This window comes from Entelurus aequoreus, linkage group LG05 (assembly GCF_033978785.1).
Source record: "Entelurus aequoreus isolate RoL-2023_Sb linkage group LG05, RoL_Eaeq_v1.1, whole genome shotgun sequence".
Taxonomy (NCBI): domain Eukaryota; kingdom Metazoa; phylum Chordata; class Actinopteri; order Syngnathiformes; family Syngnathidae; genus Entelurus; species Entelurus aequoreus.
In genome coordinates this window covers 42,592,275-42,606,163 of record NC_084735.1, presented here as the reverse complement: position 1 = coordinate 42,606,163, position 13,889 = coordinate 42,592,275, and the positions used below count along the sequence as shown (strand labels likewise).

The 13,889-nt window shown below is 38.5% G+C and overlaps 1 protein-coding gene across 4 annotated transcripts in view; it reads right to left on the bottom strand.

Annotated features, from left to right (window-relative positions):
- gabra3 (gamma-aminobutyric acid type A receptor subunit alpha3) overlaps positions 1-13,889 on the bottom strand; it is a 311,418-nt gene that overhangs the window by 36,069 nt on the left and 261,460 nt on the right. For all 4 annotated transcript variants that reach the window (XM_062048129.1, XM_062048130.1, XM_062048131.1 and 1 more), the window contains one exon: positions 8,426-8,578. In XM_062048129.1, coding sequence (XP_061904113.1) covers positions 8,426-8,578 — 153 coding nt within the window. The remainder of the gene's footprint in view (positions 1-8,425; positions 8,579-13,889) is intronic.

Below are 13,889 nucleotides of genomic sequence, written 5' to 3'. Positions count from 1 at the left end.
ATGCTGCCTCCCCTATACTTCGCAGATAGTGTTCTCAGCTTTACGAGCTTCAAAATGGTCATTATGGCCGAACAGTTCCACTTTAGTTTCATCAGACCATAGGACACAATCTCCAAAAATGATAATCTTTGTCCTTGTGTGCGTTTGCAAACTGTAATCTGACTTTTTATGTTGCTTTTGGAGTTATGGTTTCTTAAGACCTTTTTTTTGTATGATGCCACACTCGAACCAGCTTCTGCCGTCATTTTAACAAGAACTTTAGCTTTGGTTCCTGGGTTAGTTCGCACATTTCGGACAGAGTATGTTCATTTGGGACACAGCGACCGTCTTCTTCTTAAGCAATGGGATGGTTGGACATCCCTGGGTTGTTAATTATTCAAACAGATGACGTCACAAATGGCCCAATGTTAAAAAAAAGACTGCAAAACCGCGCTCAGAGGCAAACCAAAACTGCGATCAAGCTCAACCTAAATGATTTGATGCTTTGACACTGTTAGACACGATTATCCAATATTTATAAGTTAGAAAAGATACAAATCATCATACGTACCCTCTACAAAAATCGGAACAACAATACTGTAATTATGTTTTACTCGTTTTATGCCGCACAAATTAACACAAATAATAAATAACAGTAAAAGCACATACTCAGAGCTCATTGCTGCTGTACTCCTGTATTTAACTATTAACTAATAATAGGATTATTATAGAATGAAACAAAATCAAAGGCTTTCTTATTGTCTGCTGTCTGCACACATCCTCTGTATGTTTTTACGCTTAACACGTGTTTGTCCATTTTAAACAATAATTTATGTTTCAACAGCTTTACCCTCGCAGGCTAAGAGCATATGTGAACTGTTGAAAGCGAACTAATTTTTGTTGGTAAATGAGAGACGATGAGAAATTATCATCGCACCTCAACATTTCTAACATGTAAATGCTGCCTCTTTGCTAGGTCAGCATTGCAATTGGAAATCTGTTCTCCAAAAGGCGTTACTTTGAATAAATATAGTTAAAATAAATATACAAACCATGTAAACTGGGAAGTTAGCATGCCGGTGTGTTGCTCAATGTTTATATACTACGTTACCCAGAAGGCTTAGCGCGGTAGACAGTAACTGAAACTTTGTCTAAGCTATGCGGGTGTCCTTTGGTCAATAAAGAGTTGATATATTGTTACATAGCCGAATCTGAAGACAGAGGATGGACTGGGTTCTACTCCTCCATGATGTTGGAAGCAGAGGCATCTAATCACTGCCTTCAGCAAATGCCTAGCTTCCCTAGGCATACCAAACAGGACACACAAGTTTTAGTACCACCAACAAAGATATGCTCTGATGGAACCGACATCTGCAACTAAATGTGTTTTTCAAAAAAAATTAAAATTTTTCCAAGAGATAATTACAACGGGGTGCTCAACTTAAGACGGGGGAAAGAATGGCTCTGAAGATGACTGCGCTGGTGATCTACCAATGAACTATTCCTCCATTCGATGAGAAAAAAGCTTTAAATGTATATTCTGTTGCTTCGATTAGTTGTTTTGTAAATGTAACTAATGCACATTGACAAAATTCGGACCGTATAGAGTGCCTAAAACTTTGAATACTCGGACATACTTTCCGCAATGCCGCTGCAATAGAGCACGCATTAGTGGTGTGTGGGTGCCTTGGTTAGTGTGGCTCTGAACAGTAGACCATTTTTTTCTTAATTACATTTTTTTTTTAATGCACATACAGTCGTGCTCATGAGTTTACATACCCTGGGATAATTTATGATTTCTTGGCCATTCTTCAGAGAATATGAATGATACACACAAAAACCTTTCTTCCACTCATGCTTAATGGTTGTGTGAAGCTATTTATTGGCAAACAACTGTGTTTACTCTTTTTAAATCAAAATGACAAAAGAAAGTACCCAAATGACCCTGATCAAAAGTTTACATACCCCAGTGACTTTGATCTGATAACATGCACAAAAGTTGACACCAACAGGTTTGAATGGCTAATTAAGGTTCTAATCCTAACCGTGGCAGCACGGTGGTAGAGGGGTTAGTGCGTCTGCCTCAAAATACGAAGGTCCTGAGTAGTCGTGAGTTCAATCCCGGCCTCGGGATCTTTCTGTGTGGAGTTTGCATGTCCTCCCCGTGACTGCGTGGGTTCCCTCCGGGTACTCCGGCTTCCTCCCACCTCCAAAGACATGCACCTGGGGATAGGTTGATTGGCAACACTAAATTGGCCCTAGTGTGTGAATGTGAGTGTGAATGTTGTCTGTCTATCTGTGTTGGCCCTGCGATGAGGTGGCGACTTGTCCAGGGTGTACCCCACCTTCCGCCCGATTGTAGCTGAGATAGGCTCCAGCGCCCCCCGCGACCCGAAGGGAATAAGCGGTAGAAAATGGATGGATGGATGGTTCTAATCCTCACCTGTGACCTGTTTGTTTGTAATTAATGTGTGTGTATAAAAGGTCAGTGAGTTTCTGGGCTTCTGACAGACCGTTGCATCTTTCATCCAGTGCTGCATAGATGTTTCTGGATTCATGGGTATGGCAAAATTATTGTTATAGTATCTGCGAGAAAAGGTTATTGAACTGCATAAAACAGGAAAGGGGTAAACAAAAGATATCCAAGGAATTGAGAATGCCAATCAGCAGTGTTCAAACGCTGATTAAGAAGTAGAAAATGAGGGATTCAGGTAGACCAGCAAAGATTTCAGCCACAACTGCCAGGAAAATTGTTCGAGATGCAAAGAAAAATCCACAAATAACTTCAGTTGAAATACAGGACTCTCTGAAAAATTGTGGTGCGGCTGTTTCAAGATGCACAATAAGGAAGCACTTGAAGAAAAATGGGCTGCATGGTCGAGTCCCCAGAAGAAAGCCATTTCTGCACAAACGTCACAAAGTATCCCGCTTACATTACGCCAAACAGCACAGAGACAAGCCTCAAAACTTCTGGAACAAAGTAATTTGGAGTGATGAGACCAAAATTTAACTTTATGGCCACTCGACCATGCAGCCCATTTTTCTTCAAGTGCCTTCATAAATTCTCCCAGGGTATGTAAACTTATCAGCACAACTGTATATTAAAATTGCAATTTCAATGTTGATTGTGTGCATTTATTTAAAAAAAAACAAGAATAAAGGTTATGCCAAGCAGAAAAATATGTGTTTTATTCATTACTCCAGTAGTCACATCTTTAAGAGTTGCCCAAAAAAACGAACCAATTGTATAGTATAGCAGTAGATCATGAGAGTATCCAAAAAATACGAATTTGATGTATTTAGTTAGTTTATTTTAGCATATTGATTGATTGTATGGTGTGTTAGAGTGTGTTTTTCATTTAAAAGAGTTGTAAATCAGCAATGGGTATAAACTTTGTACAGCATATTGGTTGCATTAATTGTTTTGGTACTATTTTGAACTGTATCATCCCTATTAGATAATAACATTATATTCATATTCATTTAAGTTAGACCTAAAGGTCACAAGTATAATGTATCTCCTCATGCTGTAGTAATGAACTGATGTAGTATTTCATTGTAGCTGATCTTTTGGGAATACATTTTAACTTATTATTATTATGAAACATTCATATTTGTTATCTTTAATGTTATTGCAACGCAATCTGATGGGGATCAGAGTAAATAAACAAATAAAGCTGTGGTTAATACCTTTCCCCTCAAGGGAAGAAAATGGTGGATTAAAAAAGAAGCAAAGAGTGAGAGAAATGTTGTTCAAATAAACATTTTTACAAAAATCAATGAAAATAAAAATACAAATAGTTTTGGATATTATATTTAGAATGGATTTAAAATAGGGTTTGTTAAACTAATCTCCCAACCAAACCATTTTGGTAGCCCAAAAGACAATACCTCGGTTTTAATATGTTTCGGTTTAGGCAAAAGTGTTCTCAAAAAATATGTCTTGGTTTTTATACATAATCCCGGTTTTAATACAAATGCTGTTGACTGAGAATCTGTGCTTTTTTTAAGTACAGATGCAAAATTTGTGTCCGCCCTGAGATCGGTAGGTTGGAGTTCAAATCCCAGCCGAGTTATACCAAAGACTATAAAAATGGGACCCATAACCTCCCTGCTTGGCACTCAGCAACAAAGGGTTGGAGTTGGGGGTTAAATCACCAAAATGATTCCCGGGCGCGGTGCCGCTGCTGCCCACTGCTCCCCAAGGGGATGGGACAAATGCAGAGGACAAATTTCACCACATCTAGTGTGTGTGTGACAATCATTGGTACTTTAATCTTTAATCTAATCTTTAAAATAAGCCACCATAGAGCCAATTCATGTTGCAGTATAAAGAAATAGTCAAACCGAAATCAATGAGAGCCTTAAAGGCCTACTGAAACCCACTAAGACCGACCACGCAGTCTGATAGTTTATATATCAATGATGAAATCTTAACATTGCAACACATGCCAATACGGCCGGGTTAACTTATAAAGTGCAATTTTAAATTTCCCGGGGAACTTCCGGTTCAAAACGCCTTTGGAGGATGACGTATGCGCGTGACGTCGCGAGGTCCACGGAAGTGTTTGGACCCTTTTGGACACAATACAAACAGCTCTGTTTTCTTCGACAGAATTCCACAGTATTCTGGACATCTGTGTTGGTGAAACTTTTGCAATTTGTTTAATGAACAATGGAGGCTGCAAAGAAGAACGTTGTAGGTGGGATCGGTGTATGCGGCTGGCTGTAGCAACACAACCAGGAGGACTTTGTTGGATAGAAGACGCGCTAGCGGCAAACTCACCTTGACTTCCTACGTCTCCGGGCCGCCGACCGCATCGTCGATCGCTGGAAAGCAGGTGAGCACGGGTGTTGATGAGCGGAGGAGGGCTGGCTGGCGTAGGTGGAGCGCTAATGTTTTTATCATAGCTCTGACGAGGTCCCGTTGTCAAGTTAGCGTCGTTAGCAACAGCATTGCTAGGCTTCGACAGGCGTCGAATACACATTAACCGTGTATTTACATGCCCAGTGTTTGGTTCGGTGTCTCCTGATAGTAGTATTGTTGATCTTCTGTCTATCCTTCCAGTCAGGGATTTATTTATTTTGTTTCTATCTGCATTTGAGACAGATGCTATCACGTTAGCTCATGCTAAAGAGCTTTGTCGATGTATTGTCGTGGAGATAAATGTCACTGTTAATGTCCATTTCGCCTTCTTGACTCTAATTTTCAAGAGGATATAGTATCCGAGGTGGTTTAAAATACAAATCCGTGATCCACAATAGAAAAAGGAGAGAGTGCGGATTCCAATGAGCCAGCTTGTACCTAAGTTACGGTCAGAGCGAAAAAAGATATCTCTTGAACTGCATTCTAGTCTGTCACTCTAACGTTCCTCATCCACAAATCTTTCATCCTCACTCAAATTAATGGGGTAATCGTCACTTTCTCGCTCCTAATATCTCTCGCTCCATTGTAAACAACGGGGAATTGTGAGCAGCACTACCGCTTGTGACGTCACGCTACTTCCGGTAGGGGCAAGGTTTTTTTTTATCAGCGAGCAAAAGTTGCGAACTTTATCGTCGATTTTCTCTACTAAATCCTTTCAGCAAAAATATGGCAATATCGCGAAATGATCAAGTATGACACATAGAATGGATCTGCTATTCCCGTTTAAATAATCAGTAGGCCTTTAAAGTCAGTGTTTTCAGAGTGTCACTGAACACACCGCACTGCCAAGTAACTTCAGCCAAACAATCATGGGTAAATGGCAGAGGTGGGACCAAGTCATTGTTTTGCAAGTCACAAGTAAGTCTCAAGTCTTTGCCCTCAAGTCTCCAGTCAAGTCCCGAGTCAAGACAGGCAAGTCCCGAGTCAAGTCCAAAGTCAAGACTGGAAAGTCTCAAGTCAAGTCCCAAGTCCTGCATTTTGAGTTTTGAGTCCTTTCAAGTCCTTTTAACCACAGACTAATATATTTACACAGATTGTGTATGCTTTTAAAACGCTGTATTTATTTATTAAAACAAGTGCATTTGAAATTGCAAGAAAAAAATAGTGCTGACATTGCACTTCATAATAGCACTATTAACCAGTCATTTTAAACATTTAACTAATTCCTTTACAGAATAAACACATTTGAAAAAACAAGTGCAACTGTACTTATGTGCACAAAAGTGTTAACATTGTATTTCCATGGCATAGTGCATTGTAACTAGTTCCACAGCAGTTTCTATCCTGTTCTTCTTACCTTATCTCATTGATCTCATCTCATACTGTATGTGTGTTTATGTGTCTGTACACTTTTAAAACATAACAAATACATGAACATAACAATGAACAGAGTTGTACTTTTTAGATGTCAGGGCCCTATGCAATATGTACACATATTCTTAATATAGTATACATTTTAACTGACCTTTATTTGACTATGTTTGTTTTTTCCCTCTTCTCTGGGATTATATTCCCAGACTGTATTGATCTATATTTATATATAATGTATATATTGTGTTTTTTATGTTGATTTCATTTAAAAAAAAAAAAAAAAAAATGTAATTCTTGTGCGGCCCGGTACCAATCGGTCCGCGGACCGGTACCGGGCCGCGGCCCGGTGGTTGGGGACCGCTGATTTATAGCATATAAGAATATTCTATTACTGTTAAGCAAACTATGAATAATAAAACACGCCAAAACATGTGTCCTTTATCATAACTACACGTATGACAAAAAAGCGGGTGAAAATCAGTGGTATTCAGTGATGTAAGATTAATTAAATGCGCTGACAGTTCATTGCTCCTGCCAAATGAATTGCACTGAGTGGAGCGGATCACCACTCCAAGATGGCGGCCCCGCGTCTCGTCAGCGCCAGTAGGCAGTAGCACTCAATGCTGCGTCTACTTGTAAGATGTCTATGGTTATTACGTTAGCAGTGAGTTTACAGCCTCACTGATTTAACTACACAGCAAATAAAAGTTACGTTACTTAGCAAATAAACGTTAACTTACATTCAAAACTTACCCTTCTTTGTGCATCTTCAAATGTCGAACGAAGTTAGAAGTTGTTGCGTCTCCGTCTGTAATCTTCGAACCGCATGCTTTGCATACTGGAATTAGTTTTTAGTTGAACAATTTGTAGTTTTAATACCCAAACGATCCCCCGGGAAGAGCTGGACGAAGTGGCTGGGGAGAGGGAAGTCTGGGCTTCCTTGCTTAGGCTGCTGCCCCCGCGACCTGACCTTGGATAAGCGGAAGAAGATGGATGGATGAATGGCGCGTTGTTTGGCATTTCTTCTTCGTTGGTTGTCCTGCAATTTAATTGGATGAATGTTGTGGGACGAAAATAACGTAAATGTAATTTGATTGGCTGTTGTACTGACAGGAACAACACGCTGCCAGACACATACAAAATGAAAGATACGGAGCGCTTCTGAATAACTTTTTAATCTTTGGGTTTTGGGGAAAGTAGCAAGTCATGTCAAGTCAAAAGGCTCAAGTCCAAGTGAAGTCACAAGTCATTGATGTTAAAGTCTAAGTCGAGTTGCAAGTCTTTTTACATTTTGTCAAGTGGAGTCTAAAGTCATCAAATTCATGACTCGAGTCTGGCTCGAGTCCAAGTCATGTGACTCGAGTCCACACCTCTGGTAAATGGTGCTTTGACACCTTGTTGGCAGGGATAGAATTTGCTTGTACTAAAAGAGCTACAAGCGCTGCTTGCGGTCTGCCACTTTAAATGTACCCAACGTGCTCAGATTGACTCAAAAGATTAGTTCCACCTTGCAGTCCCTGCTGATGTAATAAGGGGAGGAGGTGCTGATGTAAGACTGCACTAGGGCACATAAGACTGCGGAGTCCCGACAGTGTGGTGTGTCGACTCGTGTGGCGCTGTATCGCTGTCTTGCTGTGCATGCTATTAAATCAGTTGATGTAAACAAAGTTGAATGAGCACACAGATGTTTGTGTGGTGTACAGAAAGGTGAGAAACAGTATTGAATACAAAAAATAACTTTTGTATTGCTCTTCCATCCTCACCACTCATCACCGCCAATTCTTTGATAAATGTAAACATGATGTTAAATGTTCATTTATCAGTTTTATTTGTCATTTATATGCATTTTGCATTGTTTTCTGTGAGTAAAAATATAATTATTCCCTCTAAAAAGTGTTTTGTCTTTTTATTTTCCGGTGTTTGAAACAGATTATTTGCTTTTTCATGGTTTACTTCCTCAGTTTTCACATGATTCGGTTTTCAACTGACCTTTAGAGCAGATTAATAACAAAAACCAAGATACTGTACCACTGTACCCGATGTTGTGTGGCTACCTTCGACACAGTGAACACATGCATCTCTGCACAATTGTTTGTGCTCTTACCTCATCTTTTAAAAGCCCCATACTCACCAGACATCCGCCTCTCAGACGTCAGTTATTATTTAGTGCATTCGAGGGGTTGCATAGAAACACAAGATGACACTCACCGAATACGGTGCGCGCAGGAACCGACTCTCTGTTTAACCAGAAGGACACCTGTGACAGTATGACAGTCATGATGCAGGGAAGGTAGGTTTGGATGACAAAATAGCCAATTTTCCTTTTCAAATGGAAATATGTTGTCATCACCACATATTCGCCTGAGAGAGGGCAGAAAAAAACACACACACAGAGGGTCGTTCAAACAACATGATAAAATAGGAAAATAGAATACACAAAGCTGATTAAATCGTATTGTAATCAAATTTAAATAGTTTGTTTCTCCTCAAAAATCAATGCTTTACCTGACCTGCCCGATGCTTATTAAAGGAATTGTTTAAAAAAAAACACCTTCAATTTCACATTTAGTAGCAACTCTTCTTTTAACAGAGGTTTTCAATTTGCATAATTTACATTCCAAACGCCGCATAGAACAACACTAAAGATAATCTCAAGCAAAATCTTCTCAGTCGGGTATCTGATTGAGTTCAGCACACACATGGTTTGCTTTTAGGAAAACAGACCAGTGTCGTGCGACAAAGTGGTTTGCTTGTTTGGTGTCAAAGCGCAAGTGACGCCTGTTAGATCTCTGTGACTCGAGAGGCTCGCCTTCTGAAACGCAAACGGCTTTACCACAGAATGAACTTTTACAAGAATAACTCACATTTAATATCTTATGTTTACCTTAAACTTCAACCGCATTTATGGAGCCATCTATTTTCTATAGTGATCAGACTATTATATATTCCCCTTGTTTCTGGATACATTGGAACAAATGCCTGTATTTATTTTACTGACCATGTATAGCAATTATTACATTTTAATGTTGTGTTGTATTGTATTGTAATGGGTTTTCTATTGATATGGACCAATGTGTATGGTATAAATGTTATAATAATAATAATAATACTATGTTGCCAGCTGCATTTCTATAGTGTATAGTTGATGTACATACTGTATATCCTAAATGCGTATTTTGTTCAGGTTTTTTTTGTTACTTCTTTTTTCTCCAAAAATGTATTCAACAAATTGAGTTAGTGCATTATGATGACAACTAATTGTTATTAACCCTCTAAAGACATTGTATTGCATTGATCTTTGCCATCAAAACATTAAGAATACATACAAATAAAAAAAAATCCCCTCAAATTTACCAATAAACTTCATTCTTAAACAGAACAATATCAAACACGCAATGTTTTTTATTTTTATTTGACCCTTTTGAAAGCCTTTTGAGGAGATAATGTCACAGGTTTAAATTTGTAAAAAAAAACATGTTAAGCAAATTTAAATAAATAGAAAATTTAGACATCACTTGATCAAACAGCTTTCAAAAAGTAACAAAAAAAAGTAAAAAAAAAAAAAAAAAGGTTTTTATGCCCTTGGAAAAATTAATACAGAATGTCCTGTAACCTATTTTCAAATTTAACATGAAAAAACCCTCTTGGGAAAAAAATCATGTATACAAAAAAAAGGTATAAAATACAGCAAATATTTACTGAAAAGACAATAAAGTAAGCCTCTGTCCCTTGAGGGTTCAATGTTATTCCTAGTCTGCTGTTACCTGTGTTAGTGGTTTGATAAGACATTTAGAAATGCTGTAGCACTGTCAGAGGCAATTATAAGCCTAAATGAATTAAGAAGACAGACGTTCGTATAGTAGTTATAGTGCATCCGAAAAGTATTCACAGCGCTTCATTTTTTCCACATGTTGTTATATTACGGCCTTATTCCAAAATGGAATCACTTATTTGTTGTCCTCAAAATTCTACAGACGATACCCCATAATGACAATGTGACATTTAATTTTTTACTTTTGCAAATGTATAAAAATTTTAATAAATCACATGTACATAAGTATTCAAAGCCTTTGCTCAATACTTTGTTGATGCACTTTTGGCAGCAATTACAGCCTCAAATCTTTTTTATTTGATGCCACAAGCTTGGCACACCAAGCCACAGCATGGCAGTTTCTCCCATTCCTCTTTGCAGCACCTCTCAAGCTCCATCAGGTTGGATGGGAAGCGTTGGTTTTCATCCAGGATGTCTCTGTACATTGCTGCATTCATCTTAGTCTAGTCAGGTAGGTGACCAAGAACCCGATGGTCACTCTGTCAGAGCTACAGCATTCCTCTGTGGAGAGAGGAGAACCTTCCAGAAGGACAACCTTCTCTGCAGCAATCCACCAATCAGGCCTGTATTGTAGAGTGGCCAGACGGAAGCCCTTTCTGAGTAAAAAGTTTGCCAAAATGCACCTGAGAGACTCTCAGACCATGAGAAACAAAATGATCTGGTCTGATGAGACAAAGATTGAACTCCTTTGCAGAATGGCCAGGCATCATGTTTGGAGAAAACAAGGCACTGCTCATCACCAGGTCAATACCATCCCTACAGTGAAGCATGGTGGTGGCAGCATCATGCTGTGGGGATGTTTTTCAGTGGCAGGAACTGGGAGACAAGGATAGAGGGAAAGATGAATTCAGCAATGTGCTGCATGAAAACCAATGGTTCCCATTCAACCCGATGGCGCTTGAAAGGTGCTGCAAAGAGGAATGGGCAAAAAGGAATGGGCAAAACTGCCCAAAGATAGGCGTGCCAAGCTTGTGGCATCGTATTCAAAAAGACTTGAGGCTGTAATTGCTGCCAAAGGTGCATCAACAAAGTATTGAGAAAAGGCTATGAATATTTTTTTTTCTTACATTTAATACATTTGGGGTATAGTCTGTAGAATTTTGAGGACAATAATTATTTGACTTAACAAAAATACTTTCCGGATGCACTGTGTTAATATATAATGCCGTGATCACCAACCTTTTTGTGTTGAAAATCCCTCATCTCTGCCATGGACCAAAGCAAGATGTACTGTCTCCCGGGATATTTTTATGCATACAGTGCCTGATCTAAGATCCCAAATAGCTCGCTAAATAACCAGTGCAAACTATACAATTGTGGGTATCTTGCGAGTGATCTACCAGGGCTCTGTTTACACAGCACACCGAACCAGATTTTTTTGCCCTCAAGTGCCAGAGATCAGCTATTTTTTGCTAGTCTAAATGTTCTTAAGTGCTTTTTTGCATCAGATTTGGGCCACATCATGAGGTAGTCTAAATCCATTCGGAATCTGATCCTTTGAAATATGACTGCAGTCTAAACAGCAATGCGACCTGCTTGGGACTTTTATGTCATTATTGGTCGAGCTACGTTATACGTGGGCGCAGCAAGATCACTTTTCTTTTTGTAATTCTCTTCTTACTCCTCCTGCGGTTGTTTTCCACCATCTGCCTACTTCTTCAACACAACAGCCACGGCACAAACCCACTAACATCGATGTTTTCTTGTGTGGTCGCAACTTCCTTATTCATTTATGGAATCCGGTCAACTTTTCACTTTATGAAACTTGACGTGTAAGTGATGTCGAGGCCACATTGGGGCCAAGCTTATACTGGAATCTAATAAAGATCACATTTTACTTATAAACTCAACAGTCAGCTGGAAAATTTTTTTGTTGAAATAATCGTATTTGACAATTTTCCCCTGCAGTAGAAACGTAGTCTAAGACTGCGCACGCAATTGTGCAAGTAAGGAATTTTGCAAGTTCAAAAGTGGTGCCGAACGCAAAATTTAAATGATGATTTTGTGTGTACTACCGGCTGTCACCATAGAGAGTCACTTCCTGCAAAGCCGACATCATGCTCCAGCATGTGGTGTTTTGCGATATTGTTGAGCATGCAGCACACGACTACAATATGGGCCACATTTTTTGCACTATAGATATGCAATCTAGATAACAGAGCCTATTTTTAGAATGCTGTAGGCGCACTCTGTGAGACTACACCACCAAACACTGGCAATAACTGCGGTGGTGTGGTGGTATTATCCAGTTGTAAGAAAATGCATGTTGCATGATGTTGTATGAAAATAAATAAATAAATACATAATAATTGGTGAAGTAAGTTAGTTACATTTCATATGGTGGGATGAGTAAGATTATCTTGAAAATTAATGGATGGATGAGATAAATTCAGAATGTTTATCATGGATCTTCTTCTTTGTACTTTGTAAACTTTTTAAGGTTGAAGAGTTTCTTGAAGTGGATCATATTAGTACATTGTTGGATTTCTTTACTTAATCAATTCCATAATTTAATTCCACATACTGATATACTGAAGGTCTTAAGTGTTGTATGTGCATACAAATGTTTTAAATTACATTTTTCTGTTAGATTATATTTCTCCTCTTTTGTTGAGAAGAATTGTTGTATATTCTTAGGTAGCAGGTTGTAGTTTGCTTTGTGTATAATTTTAGCGGTTTGCTAATTCACTAAGTCGTGGAATTTCAGTATTTTGATTCAATAAATAAAAGGTTTGTATGTTCTCTACATCCAACATTATGTATTATTCTAACTGATCTTTTTTGTAACACCGTTAATGAATGAAGTTCACTTTTGTAGTTATTTCCCCATATTTCTGCACAATAACTCAGATATGGTAACACTAGCGAGCAGTAGAGAATATAGAATGATTTTTGGTCTAGTACATGTTTTGCTTTGTTCATTATTGACGTGTTTCTTGCTACTTTATGGTGTATATTTTTTACATGAGATTTCCAGTTCAATTTATCATCAATCATTATACCTAGAAATTTGGTTTCATTTACTCTTTCAATTTCCATTCCGTCTATTTGTATTTGTGTAACAGCTACCACAGGACAAGAGCACGGAAAATTATCTCTCTTCATTGTCTGTCGTTGCAGATGCGGTGGTGCCAATTAACTAACTATGTGTAAAATTGTGGTTAACCGCGATCGAACATGTATAGGCTACATGAGTAATATTGTTTTCTTCTATACTTCTAGATAGCCGAGGTAATTAAAAAACAAGTTAGAGTATTTACAGTTTCTTTGGAAATATAAAAGCCTTTTTGATTGAAACTTTTATTAGTAGATTGTACAGTACAGTACATATTCCGTACAATTGACCACTAAATGGTAACAGCTGAATACGTTTTTCAACTTGTTTAAGTCAGGGTCCACGTAAATCAATTCATGGTTATTCTTGATTACAGATAATCATGCCAAGTGACTCCAGATTGACAGTGTGTGGAAAAGTAGGGCAGACTATGATTTCCTTACAGAGAGCCATTGTTTGTCAACATACAAGAAAAAGGTCAGTCATTTACGATACATTTTATGCAGGATGAACTAATGAGGCTTTATGTTTCACAGGCAGGACCTTGATCCCATTAAAAGCTACTTCTCACTGCCTGCAGTATTCCATTCAAATAAATCAATTTGGCCTTCCTGTAGTAGCTGTCAAACTGGGAAAAAAACTGCAACTGGAATGCTTTTTGCATCAGAATCAACAATGTGTTACTTAACACAAAGTACTTTATGTTTCCATCTGTGCTGGCTTTACATGTTTGGAAAGCTGCAGCCAGTTTCAGCTGACAAGGGTGGGACAAAATTTGGAGCACA